The 19948-nt window shown below is 42.0% G+C and overlaps 1 protein-coding gene across 4 annotated transcripts in view; it reads left to right on the top strand.

Annotated features, from left to right (window-relative positions):
• The window catches only part of LOC112569971 (neuroglobin-like), an 87656-nt gene extending 72106 nt beyond the window's left edge, over positions 1–15550 (top strand). For 3 of the 4 annotated variants that reach the window (XM_025248101.1, XM_025248099.1, XM_025248100.1), the window contains one exon: positions 7689–15550. In XM_025248101.1, coding sequence (XP_025103886.1) covers positions 7689–7853 — 165 coding nt within the window. In that variant the 3' untranslated portion in view covers positions 7854–15550. The remainder of the gene's footprint in view (positions 1–7688) is intronic. The other variant, XR_003100559.1, reaches the window with a different exon arrangement.
• The last annotated feature ends 4398 nt before the right edge of the window (positions 15551–19948 follow it).

Raw genomic sequence — 19948 nt, 5'->3', positions numbered from 1 at the left:
GAAAGAAATTAACATCAAGTAGTTAACGAAAAACCAATTCTTTTATAAAAGAAAAATGAAAGTAGGGTCAGCATTCTCACTTCAGTCGTCTACTCTTGACTGCCAGAAAATTAAGTTTGAAAAAAATCCATCACAAATTAACATATCTATATTAATACATCGCAACAGAAAATAAATCTATACCCTGTCTACTGCTGGTTAATAATTATTTGGCCAAACGTATGTGGGGGGGGGGTCGGTGATGCAACGGTTAGCGCCTGTCACCAACACAGGGAAGGGTGTCCTGGGTTCAGTTCTCGTCTCGGGCACGCCATTCTTTCCCTGAATGTGGGATTTGTTTACAGGCTGGCTGCTGTGATATAGTCAGTTGCTGGCTCGGCGTAAAATACCAACTGCCCCATCAGCGGCCAAACGTATGAGTCACTGTGACATCTGAAATCATAACTATTATAAAAACTGAACTGTTTGAGTTTTACGGTTGATGAATACAATGTGTAGATTGTTTACAATGAAGCTCGTTCGTAGCCCGCTTGGGTCGCTGGGGCAGTGGTTTAGAAAGTATCGGTCGCCAACTCAGTAAGGAACGGATTTCTAGGGTTCATATCTCGATGTTGCACCTGCACCTGCACCTAGTTATTCGATGTAAAACCGAAACCCACTTCCTCTGTAGGTTTAGCCGAGACTGTCTACACAAACTAAGTTTGCCTTCTCGTTGTTTGCTTTTTTGATCCTATAAGTCGTGTCGACTGGACCAGGGTTTCATTCCATATCTCCAGAGCATATTAGAAGGTTGGTCGATGACAGACAGTAGAAGACATCTCGCTCATCCACTTCAGACTTTGCCCTGCAAGGCCGCGACCGCCATGGCTCTACCCCAAAATAAAACTCCACAAAAAAAAAAAAAGAAAAAAAAAACGGCCACAAATTAACACCTAAATTTTCTGCTTGTTTAGCATAAAGTTGATTTAGAAAGTTGCTGTATATCTGTCGTAATTATCCCACAACCAACAGAACGCACACAGACGTCCGTCCTCGTCTGTAGACAGAACCCACCCCCCCAAGAAAGAGAGAGAGAGAAACATCGTCAGAGATGAACCTGTAATCAATTTGTCTTTCTACGATGTTTGCAAGCACCGCAATCACTCACTCTCTCAGAGCCTGATAGCATGTCGGGTAGAGAAATCTCCTTTACTTTTGTTGTTTTTCTGCTGACATCGTACTGTCTCCCCCTCCCCTACATGTCAGCCTCGCAGTTGTAATCCTCTGATGACAGTGATTATTCTCAGATCCTTAAATTAAACATAAAGATGGTATTTTCGATGTTGTAGTTAGCAGTTGGGAGCATGCGCTTACAGTTAGCATCGTTATGTGTTTTCAAAATGTTTTCTTCCGGTTTAATCAATTCCTTCTAGAATGCTCTTGTCTTAGGATCGAAGTTATGCCTCTAATGAAATATTTACGCGTCGATCGTCTAGAATTCGTTGATGCATTTTGTGTATCCGCAAAATAGTTTTGTCTTATCTTGCTGAAAGCCTTAAAGACCTAGTAGGGCGAGGTAAGTGTAAATAAACGTTTATGCATTCACTTCTACACCCCCAACCCATAAAATTGCTTCTCATTTGCTTTACAAAATCAGTTGAATTGTGTTCGACTTTACGACTAAGAGAATAATTTCCTTTTACAGATGCCACTCGCGCTGTCTTTTCATAACAACCTATTTCTTCGCGTTTTTCTGGTGGGCTTTGTCCTCTTGCGTTCTTTTTTTATTTCTGTTTCTTCTTCTGATATTTCTTGTTGTTCTTTGTTATTGTACTGAGCTTCTAACTTCCACCTTCAAAAGCTTTCGCCTTTAAATTAGTTTTGCTTTATTATTATTATAACTTCTGGCATTTTCAAACCGTCCCTCGTGTAACGGCACAGCTGTGGAGGAAAGGATGAGGTCATTTTGTAATTCCAGACAGTCCTCCTGTCTCGGAGCCTGTTGGAGCCACGTTATTATCTCTGCCTACACACAGCCTGCATTGGCGTCACAGAAGAGGTGATTATCTTTTCATTGGCCAGTCATAAAATGGACCCTGCATGGGACACAAATGATCTCTTTTCCAGCCCTCGTCCGAAACCATAGAATCCAGTCCTTAATGGCCCTGTAGCGCCTTTTTACTGGAGAGAAGCGGAAAGGTCTGTAGAACATGTCAGCGCTGCATTTGCCTTCTAAACCTCATTTGCAGGTTGACAATGGCGTCGGCTTTCTATTCTGGGACATGGTGAACAACAGCGCTGTGTTTGTCTCTTTAAGTGTAGTCTGGAGGAGCAGGTTGATAATGCCAAATTTATGAACGTCATCCCCTGACACACACCAAAACATGGGCACAATATTATTTCAGATTAACAAAAAAATCACACTTTATATTCTTTGAAATGTACTGTTACTGGAAGTCAAGGTCCCTATATATATATTTGTGTAGGTCCAAATACGAATTCTAGCTCGGAGCTTTTCTCCAGACCATGATAGTCAAGTAGTGACTTGATAAAACGCTACAAACGACAATATTTCAGCATCAGCGGTGGTACAACTTTAGTGATATAATGTAATCTCAAAGCTCTGACACGCCAAGGTACTTCCGTGACATGTTTACCTTCACTTTGAGCTTATGATAGAGCTTGAAAATGCTTATGAAATAAGTTTAAGACATCTTAGTGTGGAATAAAGATAAAGATGTTTGTATCTTGGCTTGCAAATGATTTCTATGAAGTAAATCTCTTGAGTATTGCCAGTGTGTTTTATCTGCGGTTGTTATCTACCATCCTTCCCGTTATCAGAAGCCGCAAAAGTACTTCGCAAGCAACACTAACTTCCTGCAAAATTAATAACTTTGATTTAAAAATAGCATGACCTTAACACCATATAATTAAAATACTTTTTGAAAACTTTTATTTGGGTTAAATATCTAATTTATTTAATTCAGTGAATAAGACCACACGAAGGCTGTGCATGTCTTCAGCCAGAAGGACCTGTCATAGAAGACGTGTTGCTCTTGCTTGACCTGATGTTGCCTCCGTCAGCTGTCGACTTGCTGTCTCCTTGCTCAGTCCCGGAGGAGTAACGGTGCAAACGCAGTTCCCATTGAGGGGATCGATGACTTCTTCCACATCTTGAAGGAAGCAGGCTTCTTGGTCCATCGAGGCTATAAAATACTGTGGCCTTTGAGTGAATTCCTCAACACAATAAAGCTTCCATAAAACTAACACAAGGCAATTATTTGTGGGTCATGGCAAGCGGTTTCCCAGACGTATAAATTTTCATTTTAGAAAGGGAAAAGATTTCGAAGTGATATGTTTTGTGCCGTAAGTGTATATAATTCTCTTCTGTAATTTTACGCTGTCATAATGCTGTGAAGTGAATCATATGTCTCTGCAATAATTCTTCGTTCTCTTTGTTTCCGAGATCGATACAGCTGGACTGAGGCACAGGGGAAACAATTCTCGTGAATTTGATTGGCGAGTCGGGTACCTGAGATTGGGATGCGATTACACCCTATGACTGCAGCCTCTGCAGGCTTGGCAGAATGAAAGAAATATTAATCAAGTTTGGAAAGTTGAAAATTTTCGAGCGTTGCTCTCTTTCCTGCGTTGAAGGAGCGATCTGTTGCCGCACCTCTTCACTGGCTTGATGGAGCGATCCTGTTGATTCCTGTCACACACACAGAGAACAGAGCCTTTCACGGCGGGTCTTTGTTCACACTCCAGCATTTTTGCTGTTCATCGCCCTTGATTTTGTTATGATAGTCATTGTGTCCGATTAACCTAAAAATTCTTTCTGCCCTTTTCAACTTTGTTCAAGTCGATATTTATTTACTTGTAAAACAAGATATTGATGTCTTCCTGTAGCTGCACCAGTTTCTACGTACCGGCCAACGTAACTCTCAGATAATCGTGTTTTGCCTCCTCATCCCATCTCTCTCTTTTTTTTGCCATCGAGCGCAGAAAAGTAGCTTGAGATGCCCAGGTCGTATCTGAAAAGAAAGGAGTGACAGTCTCATTCTGAGACTAACAAATTGTCACTAGGCCCTGTGTTCCTTTCCACTTCAGGAAGCTTAATGGACACGCGAGACAGAACTATTTGCACACAAATGAAACTGGCTACAGTAGACCCGACTTGACCTTTGGCCTGATTTTGACCTAGCTTCATGAACTTTAAACCGTTAGCGGAAATATCGCGTTTCTCTGCGCTGTTTCCACCACCAAGTCATTTTTAGAAACTCCAAAAATCGTTTTGAGCCTATTTGCAAGACAATGGAACTACATTTTTGTTCTAATAAAAAACAAAAACCAGTTGATTCCAACGTGTCAGACTCTCGAAAGTGCTCACGCTTGCTTGTTGCCATGCTCTCGCTTTTTTCAGATAATGGCGAACCAGAAGAATCGATGGAATTTTAACAATCATTGACGCCAGGGAATCACGAATGTCGTCTGCTTAAAAGGACTGGCAACACGGATGTCACGATTGTACATGATTACATTTATGTTGTCAGTGGGAGAGCTGGGACCACATGTAAAAACAAGAGTACTTGTTGCAAAAATAACCGCGATTTTGACCTCTTTATGTGCATGTTTGTCTGCGAGTATCCATACAAAGGACAAGTTCACTTATTTCTCTTAAATAAAGATTTGTCTATTTCTCGTTTCTGGGTAAATATTCTCTTACACTGAGCTTCGTCCCATAATTTGCAGCCGACTATAATCTTTACAACTCCAGCTCAACACAGATTATTGAGGACAAGCTTCATGATGGAAAACCTGTAACTCTTGTTGCGGAAGAATTTCAGGTTCGCAAGGTTAAGACCCATGCGAGACTGACTGCCAACCCTACCTTTATATCAGCTAAAATGAACCTCCTCAACGGCCATCATGACGTCACTTCCGCCGATCGTGACAACGTTCCGTTTTGCCGGGCTCATCCATTAAACAAACGATCGATGTGCGCCTGTTCCTTCGTGTTCTTAACGTCTGCGTCGTCCTCCCCGACCCTTTTGCGAGAAAGACGATCTCTATTTTCCTCCCGCGGACGGAGATGGATGGGTCGGTGCTGACCGCCACTTGCCGTGAGGGACACTCAGCACGCCGGGGCTACACGACTAACAGATGGGAGGAAGGAAAGAAAGAGGGAACACAATTCTAAAGCATTGACAGCTTGAAAGAAGACCAGGTTGCGGGACTTGTCTCCGTGTAGATAGCTTCAGCTTTTCGTGAGGTCGTGATCACGCAAAATTAATTTTTTGTTCTTTCTTTTTTCTATTTGCGAGAGGAAATACGCTCAAGCAAGCTTTAGGGAATTCCTGTCACTATATATCCGTCAACTTTCGGTGTCTCAAACTGATCTGGACTTTTTCTTCCGTTGTTAACGTCTGCCCTGGATTGTCATTAAATTCCTGTTCCAAGTAATTTCTAACTTACAGGAAGGTTATGGACGTGGTCTTCTCGTAAAATTCGGTTTCACCTCCTCTTCCGGTTTTGATATCTGTTCATCGTTATGTTTCAGCGTCTAAACCTCGAATGTTTGTGACTAGTGGGATGTAAACCTTTGCAACAGATGACTTGGTGGCTCTAGTCTCAGCAATAAATAATTGTCAAATGTCAAACTATCGAAATATAAGTGTTTTAACTAGTTCCCAAAAAGCATAAAGAAATGGAAAATCAAATTTGACTTTCTCATAGAAGAAAGAATGCCTAACTCCATCCACCATTTCTAACAGCTTGCCTGCTTTACATGAATTTCTAACAGGTATGGCCAGATTTAAAAAAAAACCACCCAAACTTTCTGGAAAATTAACTTAATAAACTACGATTTAAACGAGAAAAAAGTATCATTTCTGTCTAAACTGCCTGACATTTTATTTGCACGATGTTGATATGAATGCACTCTAAAAATCTGTTACAAGCTCTTCATTTGTATTTATTTAATTTAATTAGCTTTACATTAACGTCCACGGACTGACACAATCAAACTAATATTAAATTTTAAATATTTGTATCCTGGTTGACATGAGCGCCTGTCTCTCGAGCGCGAGGACGCCCTGTAAATGAAAATTTCAGAATAGATCATCTTCAACAATCTGTAGAGGAAGTGGGCTGTCTTTGTGTCAGTTGATAGCAAGGACCTTAACTTCAATTATCGAAAGAAATGGAGGCGAGACTGTGGATAATGGGAGATGATTTGTGAAACCTCGATTGTGAATCAATGGTAAAGTCAAAGATCAAAACCGTCTCTCTCTCTCTGTGTGTCTCTCTCTCTTCTCTCTTCTCTCTCATTTAACCTTATATCTCAGCTATTTCCTGACATTGCCCCTGGCAGAAATCACTGATGAGGCTAAGCGGAAAGATAACAAGGCCAATGTGAGGCTTCGGAGGTTGATATCAATGTTTTCCTTAACATGTACTCATTCACAGGTTAATGAATGATGTTATACAATCGTCTGTGGCCTCACTTCGTGGTGCACTATGCAGTCTGCTCATCAGTTTGCTTGTAAACGTGTTTTTACATGTCTCACCAAGGACCTCAAACACTACCCTGAACGATACTCGATGTGTATTGAGAGGTTTAAGATACAGCAAGTAAGCTATAACACTTGCATCTCTGCATTCTCGAGCAGGATGATGAAAACATAATCATGTTAAAAATGGTTATATAATATTACCGTGTTTTGAGATAACTGATTTTTTTATTGTTTGGTTAAAGTTTAGAGATGCTTTCATCCAACTCCGTGTTGGTCTTAATTTAAGCGTTAATAAGGGGCAAAACTCTGTCCAAACCTTGTCTGGTTGGCCCAAACGAGTTATATTTCTTGCTCCGCTGACTGGTGTACCAGGATTTACAAGAGAATTAAATGACATTTTTTATATCACCATTAAGTTCACTCTTGGAAAAGGAGAAGGTTGTTATCACACGATTAGTAGCAGTGTTTAGTATGCAATATACCGCCATGAAAGATTAATATTCCGGCACTGTTGGCTGTATAGAAAAAGTTGTTTTTACCATGGAGTTTTGTTGTTATTGTATAGCCCTAGATAGGACGGCGTTTTTGTAATATTCAACATAAAAAGTTCTTCCCCTCCCCATCTCTGTTCCTTCATTTGACTCGTCTACATGCAAACGCTTATTTTCATTTAGAAACAAGCATATCTTTATGTGAGCGTGTGCGTGTGCGTGTGTGCAAGTACAGTTTACCTGTATTTGTTCATGGTGTTCGCGCGGAGGGTAGAACACGGGCCTGCATGTGCAAAGGGAAGCAACCTATCATGGCATGTTTAGCCAGGTTATCGCCCGCAAGTCAAATCATCTCTTACTTTCTAGAATCTAGATAGATGTGTGGCCTGAAACCAACTGTAGAAAAAAAAGGAATAAGCACTAACAAAGTTAATAATGACTATGAAATAGTGTGTGATGGTTAAAATGACTATTACAATGATAATGTCAGATGATTACTTTATACCACACTTTCAGTTATTTACACTTTGACGAATGTAAACATCTTCGACATACGCTATACTATCTTTTAATTCGCACCTATTCTTTAATCTGTTAATTTTTATTAAATCTTAGCTTCGTTTGCAGGCACATTGGATAACTTTTTAAATATCATGGCTGCTCTCTGCTGTTAACTCCCCGCTCCCATGTTTTCGTGTTGCAGAACATGAAGGAGCCATTCCTGGAGGCTGTGAAAATCACTCTTGGGGACCGGTACACGGATAACATGGAGGCCATCTACAGGACAACCATCACCTTCATTTTGCAGACCATGAGCGATGGCATACAGGACGAACTTAACCTCCTGAAGCTAGGTACCCAAGTCTAGCACACACACAGAAACTGCGACTGTGTTCGTTAGCGTGTGTGTGTGCGCGTGTGCCCTGCTGACCTTTGTGAAGGTCCACTCTGGGAGTTCAACGTCAGATGGCTGTTCAAGGGTACGACCAACTTTCAAGACTTTACTCCTCCTGTCCAGCAAAAGGCCTCCTACGGTCGTCTGCGGGCTGACAGCACGAAGGAGCGGGGATGTGTTGCCATCGCTCCATGGTGAAGTGAATCAATGTGAAAGGCAAGGAGAGCGATGTTGACACAGCGAAGCGGTTTGGATACATTGATTACACTAGCACACTCCCTGTGCCGCTACAGAAACGTCTGCTTTGCGTCAACAAACCACCTTTGTTTTTCTTCCAATAGGCTCTACACTGCAGAAAGCAAGCAACAGAGAGAGACCGACCCCAAACATGTAGATGTCGGCCACAGTTGTTGCCCTTTTTTTCTGCCGAGTTTGATGACGTGGCATTCTTCGCCCACGGTGTCTTCTTGAGAATCGGAGTGGTGGATGCAGTTCGACAGCATCGCGGAATATAGACATCGATGAGAATTGTACATCAAACGAGAACTCTTTTTACCAAGGCCTTTAAGGGCAAAAAGAATGTTAGTGCGTCAAATGTGAAAACAATTTCACCATTTTTTTCTTTTCTTAGACTGTTGCTCTAAACTATCGTGGTGTGAATTCTCACTCACTGGAGTGTATGTACATCTTGTCTGAAGCTTTGCTGGCAACCGCTTCAGACATACAAGGAACTGTTGCTTTTAAAAAATATTGAAATACCGCCATATGTAGCAAACCCAATTCTTCCCCCACCACCTCCAAAAAAGTGTGTGTGGAGAGAGAGAAAGAGAGATAACAATCGACTTTGTCAAACAGAGCAGATGGAACGCAGGTAAATCAGCTGCGGGCATCGAATTCATTAGAGCTGATTGTTTATACTCAATGAGAATTTTATCTCGATTTTATTTCGTGCACCATTTCTCTCTCTCCACACACACAAGAGAGAGACTACTTAAAGGTGAGAAAGAAAAGAATTCGTTCACTTGTTCCATTGTGACTAGGTAACCATACTTGAGTTGTACAAGGCGAAGGTTATTGACACTGTTTTATTAATGGTTTCATTAACGGTTTCGCCCTTCATGAAGTATTGAATACAATCTACCGCACGATGACGCTGCTATCTACGGTCCCATGCAAGAATCGAACCAGCGGGGTAAGACAGTGAACTTGAAAGTTTAATGAATCAACGAGATCAAAGGGGAGATAATCTTTGTGCTACAAGACCACGTGCCACAGTGATGGAGGCGCCATCTTGGAACACAGGGGCCGCTACTCGCACATCTCTGTTCTTATTACTTGCTGCTGACACACAGATGGACGAGAGCGGACTGATTATGTGAGGAGGGACCTCGGCGCTGCTGTTGCCGTGCACGCTGATGACGTGTACATACGAAAGCAATAACTGGCAGAGAGCGACTAGTACAGGGGAGACTATTGCAAGTGGATATTATTATCTGCTCTTGTCCAGCTGGAATGGGCAACGCGTGAGGCTGGTCACATGGGTGTAGGTGAATGCTACTTCCGGGCAATTTTATCTTAGAGTGTAGAAGGTACGTTAAACAACGTTATTCAAGGGTTTTTTTCATATAGATGTAGTGGCTGATGCTTTTAATTAACATTATGAACTGTCATTTTTTGAAAGGAAAATACACGAGGGTCGGTAATTGTGAAAGGACAAGTTCACCCACAAGACAAGAGTATCTTAATTTTGCTTCTGCCTTTGAAGCAGTACACCGATCCAGTAATTTGGATCAAACGTAATCAAACGCGTTCAATTATCTTCAAAAACAACCAGTCGCACTCAACCTTGGAATTAATTATCACTGTGAAAGTGTTATTTTCATCTGTTTTCTTCCTTCGTTCTGCTGAGCCTGGGTAGTATTTCAGAGTAAACTTTTCTTGAGCTGATGCAATAATTCTGCATTACCTTCTAGTGTAATAATGTAGCTTTAGTTGGTTTTTTTTACTGAACTTGTGTCATAATTTAGTGATATCATGTTCAGCTCTTATAAGGCTATTTAAACGAATAGAATTTATGCTTTAATTAATTGTGACTTCACCGCTTGTCACTTATCCTCTAATAGCAAGATTCAGTAATTAGTAATAAATTTTGCTACCTTGGTGTACAGGGCATTGATGTTATCTACGATGAGAACTAAGGCTAACACTTCTTGTCTGGCGGCACAGTCTCCGTAAATGTGGACAAGTAGTTTCCCCTTACAAAGTGGCGCTGTGCACCTTTAGTTGAGCGCGAGGTGTCGCTGCTATCGTCATTTAAATGAGGATGAAGAAGACGGAGCCATGCTTTTGTAGGGATGCTATTTGTGGGCGATGCGGACTTTGAAACAGCATTCATGTAAACACCAATGTTTACACCAAGGGTAAACACCAAGGGCTTGAACATTTATTTTCTGATCATGAAGCAAAGTGTCAGAGATCCTAAAGAACTCTCTATAATCAGTAGTTGTGTCCAAAAATGCTGCAGTAACATTTACGAAACGTTTTACATTTGTAATTGTGGTAACTATATCTAAGACTAACATTCAGGATTATCACAAAGATGTGTTACTAAGATCATGTGGCTACCAGAAGAAGAAGCACTAAAAGTCCGAAGTATATTTGTTACTTAGATGTAAACAAAATATTTTCATCAACCACGACTGGAAAATGAGCATTGTAACCCTTGAAGACTATGCCCAGCAGTGAATGGAATTTTCTTGTAACCATAACCACTAAAGAACTTGTGGACAAGTAGCTTTACATACACAACCTGCACGTCAGAAGAAACTGTTGTTTCTAGACAGCTGGACTGCAGGTACCCCATCTCCTTCACTTTCACTCTTTTAGAACATTTTTGCTGTCATTTACAATCGCATTTCAGTTTTAAAGTATTCATGCTAATGCATTGGAATCTTGCTAAGAGAACAGTTTTCATGCTCTTAGTCTGGCTGATGTGATCGCATTAAAGAATTCGTTACTACGATGTTGCTGTTCAGGTAACAAGCCGACCGCTGTATTGCCTTCATGTGTCATTGCTGCATTGGAGAGAAGGATATATATATATACATACGAATACGTGCATGAATACTGTAATAAGGTTTGGAATGACCCAGAGCGTATTATGTGTCATGTCACATTCGTGAAGTATGCATAATTTTCTTAAGTGCCCACGTAAAGTATATGCCTTAGTTTTGAGATGTATGAGAGATGTGAGTGAGAAGATTGAAGACATGTAATGTCAAGAGAGCAGCTATATGCTTGAGTTTACATGTAGATTTTGTGAATATTTCCTCATAACTACTGCCTTTCATTGTACATCATTTACCTCTTGCTATAAAGGGCAGATTTACTAGGAGAAATGTTTCTTTTGATGAATGTTTATTTGTATAAACGTGGCGAGACTTGCTTTTGAGGACTTCCCGAACAATGATTTCTGTATACAACAGTTCGTCAGCATCTAATGATACACGAAAGTGCGCGTGTGTGGGAGGATCTCTAATGGTCATAGACCGCGCGGAGGGACAGGGCTGTGAGAAAGGATGATTAATGGCTTTCTCGACCAAAAGCTTTTAGCATTTCTAATAATTTGCTTAAAAATTTGCTAAGTAGTACTTTGAGCTTCTCCAAGTGTACTAACTTCATTCCTCTGTGTGCATGCGTGTGCGTGCTTGCGTACGTGAGACAAGGATTTTAACGACTTTGAAGTTTTCACCTTTTATTTTCGTTCACCTTGGCTTTTCTACCCACGCATTTCTACAGCCAGCAATCATGGTGGGGTGGGGATCAGAGACGTTACGTTGTAGGAAGGAATGCATCAGAAGATGTTTTGGTTTCACGTCCTCGTCTTCTAAAAAATATATCCTCCGTTTACTACTGGTTTCTAAAGCTAGATAATCTCCTAGCCAGTGCTGTATGTTAGTTTTTCTACTTTTAGGTCGCTGAGATCCTTGGGATGGGGCGGTTCGGTGGCGCAACCGTTAGCGTCTGTTATCTGTTCAGAAAGGATTGGCTGTCCTGGGTTCAGATCTCGTCTTGGCCACACCGTTCTTTCTCTGCACGTGGCACCTTTTTTACAGGGCTATATACACCAATCCCCCCCCCCTTTGAGATAATAATAATAATAATAATAATAATAATAATAATATCCCAGACAAGAATATTTTGCTACCAAAAAAAAAAAAAATTACGTGTTCTCTTACTGAGCTTTCTTTCTCGTTTACAAAGGGAAAAACCTTCCCAGACTTCTCTCTGATTTTTGGAATCGTCTGCTCGTCCTTAATGAGCTTTTATTTGTGCTGCACTCCAGTGTTCACGCCACCTGGGTAAAAGTGTGCAAGTCAACTGACGATCGCTGATGTCAGCCCTCAGCCCGTCAGTTCCAACACTCGGACCTGTAATGATCGTCGGGAGGAGGGAGGCTGAGAGGCTGGAGGGATGCTAAAGTTTTGCCAGAGTTTTGTAAGCTGCACATGGGCGTGCACGTGCGGTCAGCCCAGTCTTTCATGTTCACCAGGTCAGACACAAGGGAGGTGACCGTGCTCTTGACGTAGTTATCGGTCTTGTCCGACAGCAGTCCTATTGTGCTTATGCCGCCTATAAAGTTATTCCCCCTTTTTCTAGCAACCTGTGCACGGTTATGCTCCTCCGATAGGGCAAACAGAACTCTTGCAACGTTAGACAAGTTGCGATGAACACCAGGGTTGAGTTTTGTGTGTTTTTCAAATATTTTTGTGTAAAGCATAGTTCTTCCCGTGTCAAGGAGTGGTTATGAGTGAACCTCGGCTTGCTTTACCTTTCTCATTTGTTTTCCTTAGTTTTTTTTAGCGTGTTGTTTCCATGTCTGATTTAACCTAGTCAGCAATGTAATTTTACGAACCAGTCGTTACAAATGTTAGATTATCTTGTCTATAATTTCTCCCATCCTATTGACTCTGGTCTTTTTCAGTCATTCACCCTTACACACACACACAGGTACATATTGGATTCTGAGGACTGAAGTTAAACTATATGACAGCAGGAGCAAGCTATTTCCGAACATATATCCAATGTTAAGGTATAAGTATTGATATTGCACCATCCCACACCGTACTGACTGAACGCACCATAAACAGTCCCTGAGTGACATCGGTGTCTCTCTGTACCACCACCTTCTACATGGCGTACTTCCACATTCCCTAGCGAGCAAACTCTTGTATTGATCTACATATTTCTACGCCAACCATCTGTCTTGCATTGTTTGCCCCCAGAACACACGGAGTCTGCCTGGCAAAGCTCTCGTTTTTGCTTGCGAAGCAGCAGCAGCAGCAAAAGAAGTCATTCAAGGTTAAATTTTCTGTTCTGTCACGAGTATCACGAGGTCTCTCGTTGCTTAGCAACGAGGCCGTCTGCGCCGAGCACCGTGTTTGCTGACTGCAAGTGTTGTTGAAGTTTGCCTTTTAAGCAATATCGCTATGGAAGAGACCTCTTATGCACGTGGTTGAAAAAAACGAAAATTTTAAATGTTAAAAATAGTCACGAATACACCGTTTGACATACAGAGCTTTCAGTCTGTCACACCAAAGATTCGGTAGCAGCAAGTTATATCCTGACCATTTAGTTAGGCCAACTGGCTGAAGGATGCTTTTTGCGAGATTTTGTCTTTAAGTTTGTTTTTGGGGGTTTGTTTTTGTTTTGTTCTGGTGAATGGGCTGTGATAAAAATAGTTTGATTTTTTTTCGCTTTTGCTGTATTTTAGTACATAGTAGACTTGATGATACGCAAACATAAGCAAGTTGTAATCGGTTTTCTGGTGATGATAATAAATATTACCAACACACTACAGCGCAAACATTTTACCATATAGTAATAGAAAAGTACGCGGTGCTCTCTATGGTCATGACCTGGTGTAAAGTGACCTCAATCCTTAAAGTTTTCAAACACACACACTAAAACATTTTTTTTTAAATTTTTTTTTAAACAGTGAAGTTTAGAATACGACAGGTGATAGCTGAGGCAATTGATTGATAGCATGTGTCCTCTTATGCTTAGTACATACATTTGTACAACACGTAGATTACTTCTGTACTTTCAACTTACCTGTAAATTGGATCTTCCTGAACCTGGACAGGACTTAAGAAGATGGACATGATGTTGAAATAAGTATACAGCATTCTTCTGTGTCAATCACCCTAAGTTGAGAACGAAACAATATTCATGAGATCACCAGTTTGCAAAGTTAGGCTGTCAATTTTTTTTTTTTGGTCTTTAGACTGTTCTTAACTAGACAAAGGATTTGTTTGTTTGTTTGTGTTTAATGCCGTGCCAGCAACTGGAGCTAGACAAAGGAACATTTACCCTAGTTTGGCAAATTTTATGCACGATGGCTTTATAAAAACTTCACTTAACTCGGTTCAATATTCGTCGATATTTTGCCGGTGAAAACACAGCATTTAGGTCTTGAGTGCTTAGATTGAAAGAACTACTGCATGCCAGCTCCCATCAATTGACTGACAGGTGCTTAACGTCTTTGTTCCAGCCAGCTGCTTATATACGCACAATTTCTCGCAGAAAACTACGACATTTGACAGGTTTATGGTTTTAAATGGTAACAACAATGATGCCTAAACACTGCTAATAGAGAGTAGAAGACTTTCTGAAACATTTTTACAAGAGAGTTGATGTATTCAGTTTGTGTTATGTTATATGCATTATATTTAAAGGTTTGTGTGTTTGTTTGTTTTTTCTCTTCGGCACAAATTTGACTTTCTGAGGCTGCAGCGGAGTGCCCATTCAACCAATGTGAAGGCTAGTTTTGAATCCAGACGGAAGTTACGTCAAGAAACATGCGCAGTACCTTTCTGCGCTTTTGAAAAAAAAAAATCAATGGCGTAGAACTAGGTTTGGGGTAAGGGTATGGTGTGAGGGCATCAACTCAACTGGCGAAACAGACGACTTGGCGTCACACCATATCGATATCTTCGCACCCGGCTTCGCCATTTGTGGCCAGCGCCACGTAGATTGATTGGACGTTGAACTGCTGACCCCATCAAGTCAAATTTGTTCTTTTTTTTGTTTTGTTTTCAAATGTGTCAACAGTGATTGTCTGATAAGGTCAGACAGACTATTATAGTGCTCTCAAGGGTCAGGGCAGCTCAGGGTGGGGACAGCTGCATACGAGGCAGACGGGCATTGCATTTCACGCTTGTGGCACGAGTGAAATCACGGCATTAGTTTTAAAAAACTGCACAAAGTCTACGTCTGGGGGTAGTAGTTCCACGTGCCATTACCGCTTGGTGACCAGGGTCCGATTGTGGGTCACGATGGTTTATTAAATATTTGATATTTGCTGTACAAGTCTAGCAGATGCTGCCTTTCGTTACATTGTTCTGTATCTTTTATTTCATGTAGGACTGTATGATCTTGCAATCGCAACAGCTAAGTCATTATGTCCGTGCAGAAGCGAGAGAGAGATTGTGTCTGTGTATAAATGTGTTGGTATGTGTACAAACTGGTAATACATCATCATATGAGCCTGTATACATGTACTCATGCATGACACAGACGTATTTTTTTGTGTGTGTAACGACTGCCGCACCATTTACCTGTAAAGTCCTGTCTGACGAACCAGGCAAGTAAAGGAAGTCACTACATTTCCTGTCACGTGTTCTTGTCGTGGAATGGTGGAGCTTTGTGTTGGTGACGTCTGAATGGTACTATATGCTTTGTTTGCCTCCTACAATCAATAACGCCACCATCTCTCTCTCCGTCCCCTCCCCTAACCCCCATCCTTAAGATTGAATTTGCGAGGCATGAAGCCAGTCTGCCCACGTATTGTTAGAAATCGATGTTGTCGATTCAAACTCAGATATAATGTCTTTAGAGCACTAATCTGGTCTTTACATTAGTCCGGTGCCATGCTGGGCCGCCTGGGCAATATTTGAAATGCCGCGTTCGATCTCCACCGTGTAATGCTTGCGCTATTTATAGCAAATAGCAGACACGAGAACACTGAGTACGTCAGGTAGACACGTCTGCTCGGGACGCCCAGGTACAGTGAAATCTGGACAAGACAAAATTCAATGTCTTGGAGTCGTTCTGGCTGATGGCAGTACTCTCTGAAGAATATCTGCTGATACAATGGCTTTTAACGAAGGAACGAAAATTCAATAAAATAAAATGGACTGCTAGTTCCTGTTAACCTGATTGTCTCGTCAGGCCCGGATGTGGGCATGACTGACGGTAACGAACACAGACGCAGACACGCGCTGGAGACAATTAATGGTTTGGAACTGTTGGTCCATATGATTTTTATTGAATTCATAGTATGAAAGTAGCAGACGCTATTAGAAATGAAATTAAATATAGACATCGTGTCATTTCATTTTGTTGCCCGTTGATTATTTTGTTACTGAATGATGACACGCGTAATAACAGCTCGAGGAACATCATCTGGTCAGAATTAATAAATTATAATTTCCGCAGCTTCTTGTTCACTTTTTTCAAGGTTTCTTCTTACAATCGTAGTTTTAGTTTTTTTCGCTTCTCTGACAAAATAGCCCACGTGCAAAAGTACCCTGTAAAAAAATTCTCTAATGCCGATCGGTTAAGCAACATCATCTCCTCAGTGACTCCTGTATCCGTTTTCTTGTCAGGGTATTTGAACCAGCTACTTTCCTACCCAAAATAGTCTAATTTTACTTACGGGTACAGTGCCGCTGTCTATAAGTAACGAGCCTAGAGCTCTAGCAGCACTCGATGGTAAACAACAAAGGTCTCCATTAATCTTAATGAAAGCACATCAGCAATTCACAGTTCTGCTTTTTGGTGTTTTTGTCGAAATTATTCATGAAATACATGTAATTATTCAGCCAAAAATACTCAAGCGAACGCGTGTAAAATAATTCGGCATTATTATACAGCAATAAACGCAAGCTATTCGAGAACAAACGAACCACTCGTTGGATGCATGATCACAAATTTCGCCTGATTTAGGCGAGGTCATCGCATACGATTCCAAAAACACTCGCCTCGGTAGGATGATGTTTCACGGGGCTACCCCGTCCCAACGCAGCTATCCTCCCGATGTCTTGCACAGTTGTACACAATCCTGGTCCTGTCCCCTCACATCCTCTACATTCCACCCTCTCCTACCCCACCGCCATCTGGCCAGGGATTGTCGTGTCCACCCCGCCATCGATTTTGTGGGTTTTCCGTGTTCCCAGTGGTCCGCCTACATCAGCGCCAGCTCCGACGACCCGACAGTCTCGGCTCCCGCATAAATGGAGTCTCTTGAACGTTGTCATGTCCGTTATCGACCATCGTCCTCCCGATTCGATGTGGGAAGGTCAAATGTCAGGATGCTTGACACCGTGACAGACAGGGAGGGAGACAGAGACAGGACATGACCGAGACACATGGTGTGTACGTGTCCCCCACCAACTTCATTTCTAATAGCCTGGTGACTCGGGTCACGTGATCTATCGCCGGCGCGAGAGAGACCGAGTCTGCGCAGGCGCTGTGATCGGTTCAATGTAGGGGATAGTCAGCTGTCTCTCCCCACCACCACCACCACCCCACCATTAACGTGCCCTGCCTTGAGGACAGGGGAGTTAATGTCTGAATGTAAGATATATTTGGGGATGCAACTGCGTCTGGTTTGGGTAAAAGAATGGCGGTGGGAGTCCAGACAAGTTCGCTGTGCATCAGCTGTGTGGAGCAGCGCACCGGTACACGGCTATTCCAGGACACAGCCAGAAACGTCAGCACAGGCGTCAGTGTAGGATACACATGAGACGTCACTATAGGCGTCAGTGTAGGATACACATGAGACGTCACTACAGGCGTCAGTCGAGGATACACATGAGACGTCAGCGTAGGATAGCGCTAAGAGCATGCTTTGTAGGAGTGTGACTATGCGCTATATAAATCTTCATTTATTATTATACACATCAAGAGACGTCAGCATAGGCGTCAGTCTAGGATACACATGAGACGTCACTATAGGCGTCAGTCGAGGATACACATGAGACGTCACTACAGGCGTCAGTCGAGGATACACATGAGACGTCACTACAGGCGTCAGTGTAGGATACACATGAGACGTCACTACAGGCGTCAGTCGAGGATACACATGAGACGTCACTACAGGCGTCAGTCGAGGATACACATCAAGAAACTTCATCACAGGCGTCGGCGTAGGACACGACAAGCTACATCACGGTCAGATTAAGACAGAGCAAGAGGAGTTTTCACAGGCACTCTCGTATGGAGCGTCAGAAGACGAACTCATGCCACGCAAAGCCCCGCAGCTTTTGACCAATCAAATTTATTCATCACTGATATGCACTCCTCGCGTCATATCAGAACTTCTGAAAACATCATTTTATTCTCCATCAATAGTTCGCCTTGTTCATTATTTTATTATAAAGGAATAACTATTCTCTATCGAGACTTAGCCTCTTTCAATTACTACTACTACTATTATCGTGCATCTGATGCGTTATCACACTGGAGTGAATTCCTTTCTTACTCCATACTCTCTCGTGTCCAGTCAGGCGAGACGCTGTGAGCCATCTTGAAAGCCTTTAGAATCTTTTTCCTTCTCAGTTCCTCTTTGAAATGGAGGTGTCACCTTGTGCGCTAGACATGTTTTGCTGAGGAAGTGTGTGTATTGGTGTTTTACAATCTCAGCAACTAAGCCAGCCTCGTAAACAGATGCCACATACAGAGAAAGAACAGCGTGCCTGAGACGATGTTTGAAGATCCGGGTGTTTTACTGAGGATCCGGGTGGGAGAGAAGAGGCTGCAGAACACAGCAAAGCTGCCTTAAAGTGATTGAAAAGCAATATAAAAAATGCTTAGAATCTCGTACAGAGTAGGATCAGTTTGGATCTCTTCTATTTTCGTGTCTGTTCATGTGGAAAATGTTGAATGTTTTATAGGATGTTGTGTTTAATAAGAGAAATTACACGAGACTCTTTTGTCTCTTTCGTCCCTGAGGACGCCAATTCGATCACAGTGTCAGCTTATGCAGTGATGCGGTTGGACATTGCTCGTAGCCATCTTGATTGTTATCACAGATATATATATATATCACTAACTAACGACACACCACCACTCACTTGAATTCAAACCCACTCATGTAAAAAAGAAAAAAAAATATCATTATGATGACATCTGACCTGACAACAGCAGCCAATTTCAGTTGGGTTTTCTTGGTCAGCAAAACGAATCACACAGTATTCCTGTTGTGCAGGTAGGTATCTCACTAACAGTCTTAAGTCCTTAGGCGACATGATTTTACGACAGTGTTACGTGGACAGTGCTCACTTCCGGCTACATCATGCTAAAGTGAACACCTGTCACGTGTAAGTCAACCATTAACCAGCAGATACGTCACACTGGTGCTAAGCTTGACCCACGCTGGGTGTTTGCTTTCCCAGAGGCGCACCAGGCGCACCAGGTGTCTTCTCAGGACTTTGCTGGAAAGAGTAAACGTGAAGGGACAGCATCACGAGAATTAATGAGAGTGTGACTCACGCTCTGCACGTGCATTTACCAGCTGGGGTTGATGTCTGTCTCGAAAATGTCTAGGGAACACCTGATAACAATTCATAGCAGAGTGCAGTTTTATGAGATGGAGTAGATAAACTGATTTATAGGTAAATAGAGAGACAGGTGTCTGTGTGTAGGTAATACAGTAGGATATAATGAAACCTATTCGATAATGGATAATAGGTGAATGACATTATTCTCCACGTGTTGACAGTCGCGTGCTGATCCCTTCACATTCGCTGTAAGGGGACACTGGGGAATCCCTGCATAAGCGAGTAGACTGCATGACCTTATGTTAGAAAACAACAATAACAATAAACACTGCAACTCAGCACCAAACAGCGAAAATGCAGGTCACCAAAGAGGACACACTGCTTTGTATTCTTTTTTACGACTTTAGTCGTTCTCTCACTTTTTCTCCTGTAGACACACAAACACACAAAACCTACACACACAATCACGCTCTCGCACACGCATTTACACGAGCACACAGTGTC

The sequence above is a fragment of the Pomacea canaliculata genome, linkage group LG8 (assembly GCF_003073045.1).
Source record: "Pomacea canaliculata isolate SZHN2017 linkage group LG8, ASM307304v1, whole genome shotgun sequence".
NCBI classification, from domain to species: Eukaryota; Metazoa; Mollusca; class Gastropoda; order Architaenioglossa; family Ampullariidae; genus Pomacea; species Pomacea canaliculata.
This window is presented reverse-complemented; position numbering and strand designations above follow the sequence as displayed.